Below are 9,168 nucleotides of genomic sequence, written 5' to 3'. Positions count from 1 at the left end.
TAGAGTCCTCGGCAAGGGCTAGGCTATTGACATCACTCTGGAAGGGTGAGAACCAATTCTCCCTGGTCGCAAAGATGACATTAATGGTGCCCAAAGGGGCCTTGGAAAAAGTGTTCCAAGAAACCCTGATCCTGCTTGACTTTCTAGTGCATTGGGTTGATGTTGAAATTGTTTCAGCCTCCCCTCTCTGACCAGTTGCTCTAAATGACTCCTCAAAGTTCTACAATCTTCTATAGTGTGCCCTCGGTCCTAGTGGTATTGGCAATGAAGGCTTTGATTGCCCTTTATGGGTCACCTCCCATCTTATTTGGCCACTTAAAGAATGACTCGTTCTTGATTTTTTTCCAAAACTTGGTGTACTGGTTCTCCGAATACCGTGTTAACCATTTGAGTAGTGGTAGACCCTGATTGCCTAGTAAAGTCCTCCGAGACCGGTTATTGTTGTAGCGATCCGACCTAAAATCCCTCCTCTCTTGAGGGATAACCTTAGCCTTCTTTTCTTGTTGTTGGTCCTCCTCGATCCGCTTATACTTATCAATTTGGTCCATGAGTTGGCACACACTGTTAGCGGGTTTCCCGGTCAAAGATTCCTTAACCCATGCTCAACAAGTAGGCCAACCTTGAAGGTCCTTATGGCTACCTCATCAAAGTCCCCATATATTTCATTAAACATCTCTTAGTATTTATTTGAGTATGTCTTCAGGGTCTCCCTTTCTCGCATGGTCATAGACAATAGGGAGTCTAAAAGCTACTGCATGTAATAAAGTGAGATCCAAACTACCGAGTGAGTTCTTTGAAAGAATTAACAGAACTTGCCCCCAAGCCATCAAACCACCTCATAGTCACCGGTCCCAAACTGGATGGGAATACCTTGCACACCAAGGCCTCATTCCTAGAGTGGACAACCATTTTTGGTTAAAGTATCTCATGTGCTCTACAAGATCTATTCGACCATTGTACATAGTGAACGTTGGCTAGGTGAATCGCCGAGGAAGTCTCCCACCCTCGATTCTACGCATGAAAGGTGACTTGGAAATTTGATTTAACGCCTTGCTCATAGTGTCATTTCCCAAGTCTTCGCAAGATGGGCTCTTATTCCTACACCCCTGGTAGTAGTCCCCATCACATGAGAAAGATTCGCTGGGAGGGGGGGGGGGGGTCCTCCACCTGGGCCTATAACTACCATCCTCCTCATCACCAGAAGAGAAATCAGAATTAGAGGAAGTTCGCCTTCGCTGTTCTTTACGCAACTTCCTTTTCAGGTGATCAATCTCCAACTGCATGGCTCTAGTATTCTCCTCATGAGAAAGGTGACTCCAGCCTCGAGACTGGCTCCCATATTAGTATGGGTGGTATGCACACTGACCTTCCAATCCCTTCTTCGCTCAAGGTTAACAAAATGATCTTGACGTTGGGACCCCATAGATTCCTCTCAATTCGGACCTAAACCTACCACAATTGAACGTTAAACTCACCACAACACCAGAGATTTCCACAGATGGTGCCAATTGTAAGGACGCAATTTGAGTCATAGGCCCAAAAGTTAAAAGGATTTAAGCCCAAAGATCCAATACAATGAATTTGTAGAGAGTGAGTTGGAAAACTAGGCTATAATGAGTTAGTAGCAATTTTAGTGGATCTAAATGACAATAAGGTACCCTAAATGACAATTGAGTCTTACATATTCATTACTGTTTATTTGTCCTTGGACCGTAAAGCATCCTCAGACAAGGACCAAGGCCCAATATATGTTCTGGGCACCTTATCCCTACAGCAGTAACATGCAACTTTGTTACCTAGGTTTTTTTGTGAAATTATAGTTGCCTTTAGCACTACTCTTACAATAGTTGTCAGTCACATTCTACACTACAAGCTCTATGTTTCAAATTAGGTGCGCTCCCAATCAAGATCATCTAGGGTAACTTTGACTCATGAGCAGTTTTTGAGAGATCTAGGGCATGTTTGGTAATATTGTTTTAGTAACGTTGTTTGTAATTTTTAGAAATAAGTGTAGGTGAAAAGGTGTGTAAAAATACGTGTAATATTGTTTAAATATTGAAAACTTTTGTTTAAGTAAACCACGGTAACAAACAGGCCCTACATATCCATCCATATTATTATTATTTTTTTCCACCCACAAACAAAAGTAGTAAATGAAAATGCTATTATTTTGTATTTCCTTTATTGACCTCTTTTCTTTTCTTGATTTCTCTCTTCTGTTCGGTGCATGCCAAAAAAAAGGCCAGGAACATCAAACAAACAGAATACTATTGTGGGTGTAGGTCCATCTAGACCGTACACGTGGACACGGGAATGTGGTTGGGTTAGCAGCCAATAATTCCCAAAAAAAAAAAAAAAAAAAAACCCACATAAGAAAGTTTTCTTTGGTCTACCTTCTCTCGTAAAAAAAAAAAAACCTTTTTCTTTGGTGAGTTTTGAGTCAGACTACTAACGTTAAACATTTATTTTTTAATTTTATTTAAAAATGCATTAATTGAGGAGAGACAATTCCTAAAGAATTATATATATATATATATATATATATATCCCTCATCTTTTTAATCTTAATTATAAATCTAAAAAAATTATCAATAGGAAGTTGTGAGAAACACGGACCTTGTCCAAATAAGAACACAGACCGTTGAGCAGTCATCATCGTAAGCTTATCTTTGATCTCCTTGTCTTCAAACAAACGGCATTGCACACATTTTACATCTCTCTCTCTCACACACACGCGCACACATACACACTCTCACACACACACACATACATATATATGTGTGTGTGCGCGATGTTTTTAGATAGAATTTTGTCTTTTAAGTGTACTTATAAGACACCGTCAAACTGCACTAATTATGATGCTTTTTTTTTTTGGTCTATGATTTCGGAAATAGTATCCTCCAAAAACCTAAAAAAAGCAAACAAATAGTAGTAATGATAGATGGAGCAGTTTGAATTGCACAATTATCACATCTAATCCTCACTTCAAATGATTAATGGGCCTACATCTACATGATTGTCCAAATTATGGATTGTGTGATGACCCTTTTAAAAAGATATATATCTTTCTCTCTAAACTTTCATTTTTTTTTTCCAGGGGCTTGAAAAACACTTTTTAAAGTTTTTTAATTAATTATTTATTTTTTGGAGAGAAAATTCCGAAATCTTTTGGCATTTGTAAAGGATTTTTGAGGAGGCAATCTGGTAGCAGATTTCGTAGCTCTGTAATCCTAGAGGACCAACTTATCTCCATACAATCAAAATTCCTAGCTTAAGTAATTTGCAATAGTAGAGTACATATATACTTGAGCAATTCATGACACTAGACTCAACAGCTCAGGTAGAGCCAGTTCACGACAAAGCAAACCTCTAGATAGAAAATAAAAATAAACAACTTTCAATTGGGAATTTATTCTACTATTCTTCCTTCCAAATAAGTGCACAAACCTTACTGGGAAGCCTCTCTTAATCCTCTCTAATTGGATCCCCTTTTTTTATGATCCGAAAACTTTTTTAATTAGAAGAATCAAATGAGTATTGTGAAAGTTAAGTGTGGAATAAAGAGAAAAGTAGATAGCCAAGGAGAATTTAGTTGCTTTGAGTTTGAGGTAGGCTTTAGAGATCTTATATATGATGGTTCAATCTTCAAATGTTACATACATACAGGTTGGCAGCATTTAAGTGGCAATCAACTCTAAAATTTAAGGCCATGCTCAATGCTCATGTTGATCTTGGAAAAGATGAATGTAAACTAGTAAACTACTAAAGCTATAAACTTTTTTTTTTTTTTTGTTTTTTTTTTTGAGAGGGACTAAAGCTATAAACCTGATTGAGGAAAAGAGTTAAAACTAAAAAGAATAGAGAACAACATCAAAGAGACTATAAAATAACTAAGATAATGCTATCCGATGTACATCTAGATCACTTTTGAGGCCAAACTGATACAAAAAAATTGGTGATAATATCAGCCGCTGCTATTTACACTCCACCATATAAATTTAAAAAAAAAAAAAAAAAAAAAGAAAAAAAAAGAAGGAGAAAGTTCTTCATCATGATCTCATCCTTGTAGCCCTGCAAACTAGGGTTCATATTCAATCATGCCAACAAAGGAGCATGACCACGCATCTTCTAATGATGTAAAGCTTAGCCCTCTGCTCTCTAAGGACCCCTCCAAGTCCTCTTGTTGATAGCCTTGAAGATGATCTCTTGGTGGCACTAGCACTACCCCTCTTCATCGATCTCTAATAAAGAAGGCTTTTATTTTGGTGTTTTTGTTTGATGAGTGAGAGCTTAAACTATGTTGTTGTGCTGTGTTGTGTTGGTCTGACGAGGAGGAATGGATTCTTATTATATAGGGTCTAAGGGTAAGGGGGTGTGGTCCTGGCTCACGTTGGTCTAGTAAAGAGCCAACGATGGGGCATGAAAGGGCGTGCAGTGCCCCCAAAACCACCAGACAATGCCCCAAATGGGTCCCACCACCCCCCACTTGGCCGGGGAGGAATCCATTACCCCAACACCAAGGAAAAATTGATAAAACAAATACAAAAGCCAATTCCTCCCCTCTTCTCTCACTCATTGCTCTATACCCTAACCCTTTCGTTTTTTTGATAAACTTTATACCCTAACTTGGTGTAGCTATTACCCACCAACATACTACGTCGGCCATTAGGAACCGAATGTTTATAGACTATGCACTATCTTGTGTTTACTGCACATAGAGGTGTCTTAGTCGTAAAAAGTCTTCACGACTCATTGCCTTGCAAGTCTGAAATTGTGAATTTGACTAGTGTTAAATTCTACTATTACTTGAGTGATTTCACATCATTTATGAGTAGGGTTAAGTGGACTAAGAGCAGTAATCACACTTAAGAACTTTTTTTTTTTTTTTTTTTTTTCACATTGTTGAGGTCTAAAATTTCACAAAGCCCATTCCATAAAAAAAAATAAAGAAGGCCCAATTCGTGCAGTAAAAAGAATCGACATCAAGGCCTTATGTATGTTCAGATTTCCAGCAAAAAAGGCCATTAAAAAGTCCAGCAAATTCCAGTGAAAGAACTGGGTCGGGATCCCCAGAGGCTCGAGATCCTCGGGACACACAACATGCTCTAAGTAAGATTGAAACGGCTCAAAGCATAAACGATGAAGGACAAACAGGTCTCAAGCGCCTAGTCATGCGTCAGAAAGTGTAAAGCAAACATTCATGAACAAAAGAGCTGCACCTCAAGGAACCAAGCATGAGAAAACCATAAGTAGAAGTGGTTGGAGGGAGCTTTCAACCCAGCAGTAAAAGATCCCGATTGTTTGGGAAAAATGACAAGGATGGAGGGCGGACAAAAACTGAAAAAGGCGAAGAGGACCAAATAGCTAAGATCAGCAACCTGAGTGGATCTTGGAATAAAAAGTTAGCTAGGGGCTTTCAGCTTGGTCGGACCAAAATGAAGAAATTATGAGGAAAAAGGAAAGAACAAGCCTTTGGTTAGCTGACATAGTACGAGCTCTGAGGGGCAAAAGAGAGAAATCGCTTGTGCCCCAAAGCCCTAAAGTCGCACTATAAAATGAAGAGAAAACCCATGCTGAGAGACATTCATTCATCACCATTTTGATTTGAGAAAAGATATCACAACAGAGCCATAGGAAAAGCTCTGTAAAATCAAAAGAAAACAGAGGAACCGCTCCCGGTATCCCAGAGACAGCCACTATAGCACATGTTTGGATTCACAAATTCAAACTTTGCAAGTCTTGGAAGCTTGAATAGCTATCAAAGTCTGTAATTTTTGAACTTAGTTGAACCTTGTATCACATGAATATAGAACAATAGGAAAAGCTTTGTAAAATCAAAAGAAAACAGAGGAACCACTCCCGGTATCCCAGAGACAGCTACTATAGCACATACTCGAATTCAACAAATTCAAACTTTGCAAGTCTTGGAAGCTTGAATAACTATCAAAGTCTGTAATTTTTGAACTTAGTTGAACCTTGTATCACGTCTTAGTGAGCATATTGTAATCCACAATCAAGAAAAATAATAAAATACCTCATATTGATTTGAGGATCTCTAACAATTATTTTGTGTATTTCTTTATTACATTGTCTTCCTTTACTGTTTCTTGCTAAAATCCTTCTCACCTAACTATCTTGGAAGGCATAGCCCAAGCAAAGCCACTCGGACTTGAGTTCCAAATCCCACAAGTCTTGTGCAAAAGCACCAAGTCTGTGAGAATTAGGGCCAAGATCCTCGTGACTGAATCATTCTCATGAAACTCATTTACATATATGTATTAAAATGTATATCCTAATCTAAGAAACTAACAATTACTTGAAGATATGTGTAGTGTGTTTTTTATATAGCACCCATAGAGGTATAGGGAAAGGACAAAACTCTATTGCATAATAAACATGGAAAAGATCATATAGTTCAGAGAACCAGAGCATTCAGGGTTCTTACAGGCCTAGTACGCCTCGGGATCCCACGACAGTATGCCCGGGATCCCACGACAGTACATCCCGGGTACCAAGAGGAATTGCATTTTTCATCTTGAGGAGTTTTATGTGACTTGCGCACAACTTGGTTCGTAATCAGCCCCATTTAGCTGCAGTGAACCAAGCCCAGTCCACCAAAACAACAAGTATTTGGGCCCAGGATCCTTGTCTCTACATGGGCCTGTGTGCTAAGAAAAAAAAGCACTCTCACACGCATTTAGTATTAAAAAAAATTAACCTACCTTTGGATTTTTATGTATGAGGTGATTATTCTTGATTTAGAAAAGTCTTTTACAATAGGAGAGTTTTTCACAGTATTCATGGGTTGTTATCTCAAATTACCGATGTTAAAATATCAGTAATTTTTTGGTGTTTCTAACAAGAACACTCTAGATATATAAAGAAAAAGCCTTCTCTTTATGGTGCTTTTCCTTGTTGATTCTCTTTAATTTTTTTGTTGGATCCACCTAAAATTGCAATAGGGTGTCAGTTGGATCCAGCATAAGAATGCATATTAACCATCTCCAGCAAGTTTAAAGACTGATATGAGTTCATCGAGTTAGGCTTTTAACTATAATAGGAAACCATTAATATGGGGACGTGTTTTCAATAACAAAATGTTTGCTTTAGTGTTTAAATTTGTTTAATTTAACATTGATCCGAATACCATTCCGTAGATATTATAGCATATTCTAGCTAGGTGATGACATGGGACATATAATTATGGTGAGACTGACCTCTTACTAACAATAAAGATGTTTTGGCTTTATTTGTATGTTTATGAAAAAGATAAGGGTCAAAATGAGCATTTGCCCATTTCGCCAAAAACAAGTAGTAAAATACCCATGTTCTGAAATTATTTAGTCATATGCTCATATTTTAGAAAATCGAGTTATAGGCAAAAAACTTAAAAAAAAAAAAAAATTTACAAGGAACTCGAGTTCCACGTAACATTTTGCAAGTAACTTGATTTTCATTAAATTGAGTTTTTCATTGAAACTCAATTTTTTTTAAAATCGAGTTTCAAAATATGGGTATTTGCTAAATAGTTTCAGAATAAGGACATTTTGCTACTTATTTTGGGTGAAAGAGGCAAATGCCCATTTTGGCCATTAGGGTAAGATAACAATATTAATCAACTAGAAAGAATTCTACATGTATGTCTATAATAAATAAAAAATAAAAACAATTTCTACACTACGTATATTTTAAAAAAATTCCAATAGTTAATTTGGTATAACAGATTAGCCTAAATAATTTCCTTATTTAATGCATTTCTTTCCTTCCAAATCCATCTTTTCTTGTTTGGGGTGCTAGGCAAAATTCTCTCCCCTTCCCCACTCTACCACCTTTGAGGTGTAGGAAAATCTGTGTGGGTAGTAGTGAAAAATTGTCATCCTTGTAGTAGTAGTAGTAGTATGATCCATCAATTAGTAATATGTTCATTTCATGAAAAGTTTAATTAAAAATAATATGTGAATTAAAGAAATTTTTTTTACTAATATAATCAGAATTATATCACTAATAATTAGTGGGCCATGCTTTTAATTGAGTTTCACCTTATATAATTTAACTACTTTAATAACTAATGACCCACATGGCAAAAGTACATTAATTTATCACGTGTAGCACATATGTATGGTATAACCTTAGTATAAAACAAAAACTATGATAGATAACTGAAATAAATAATGAATTTTATTTTAAATTTATAGAAACTTTTGGTAATAGAATTTTTGTTATAATTGCATTTAAATTTTCATGAAACTTAAGTAATGAAGTCTTATATAGAGTAAATTAATTGTCTTAAGTTTTTCCTCTAACCATGCCACTAGATGAAAATTTTGCTTCTAAAAGTGAAAAAAAAAAAAAAAAAAAGAAGGAAAGATGAATCATATTTCAACTAATAATTTTTAATGCCACTAGATGAAAATTTTGCTTCTAAAAGTGAAAAAAAAAAAAAAAAAAAGAAGGAAAGATGAATCATATTTCAACTAATAATTTTTTTTTAGATGAACTAATAAGTTACTTGGTATTTAAATAAAATATCTTAATAATTAATGAGCTATAAGGCAATAGCCAATTATATAATGTGTAACATATATCTCAAATTATTATTTTTTGTTTGATAAACACACACACATAAAAAGGAGGGAAATTTTGGTTTTAATACAAAGGCACATATACCCTGAGTCATTTGGTATAACTACATTTTTTAGAATTCAAATTTTAATATATAGTATATGATATGATAAAATATTTAGAACTTAACTAGTTGTGAGGACTCAAAAAGAAAAGCCCAAGGTCACTTAGAATAGTGGTTCCCAGTCCTTCTAAATAAGCCCAAAACAATGAATTTTTGAGAGAGTGGGCTTCCGAATCAATTGCAATGCTGAGAAAATTACAAGCCAAAGACTTATAGAACCAAAATAGCTAATATACGTGAAAAGAACGAAAATTTAGCATAAACTCTTCCTTGGGCGGGTCTAAGGATAGATTTCTCATTAATAAACAAGGGTGATATGCTTTATATAGGGTGATCGTTTGCTCTCGCACTTATGACTTTTTTTTGAAAAATGTTCGCCCCCTCTTTCTGGGGGGTTTCTTTTCTTATATAGTCCATTCCATTGCATCTCAGCTCTCCATTTGTACGTCTCAAGGGAACATTAGGACCTTTCTGGAGGTGGT

At 36.1% G+C, this 9,168-nt stretch overlaps 1 protein-coding gene across 1 annotated transcript; it reads right to left on the bottom strand.

Annotated features, from left to right (window-relative positions):
• Positions 1-3,858: 3,858 nt before the first annotated feature.
• Positions 3,859-4,347, bottom strand: LOC112001280 (small polypeptide DEVIL 4-like). Its single transcript, XM_024033777.2, has one exon. It carries the CDS (start codon positions 4,233-4,235, stop codon positions 4,092-4,094), a length of 144 nt encoding a protein of 47 aa, XP_023889545.1. The 5' UTR covers positions 4,236-4,347; the 3' UTR covers positions 3,859-4,091.
• Between the last annotated feature and the right edge of the window lie 4,821 nt (positions 4,348-9,168).

This window comes from Quercus suber, unplaced genomic scaffold, assembly GCF_002906115.3.
Source record: "Quercus suber isolate HL8 unplaced genomic scaffold, Cork oak 2.0 scaffold_954, whole genome shotgun sequence".
NCBI lineage: Eukaryota > Viridiplantae > Streptophyta > Magnoliopsida > Fagales > Fagaceae > Quercus > Quercus suber.
Note: the sequence above shows the minus strand (reverse complement) of the source record. Positions and strands in the feature narration are given on the sequence as shown.

Coding starts and splice junctions, on each gene's coding strand:
- LOC112001280 (XM_024033777.2), bottom strand. CDS start 4,235: ATGAAGAGGGGTAGTGCTAGTGCCACCAAGAGATCATCTTCAAGGCTA.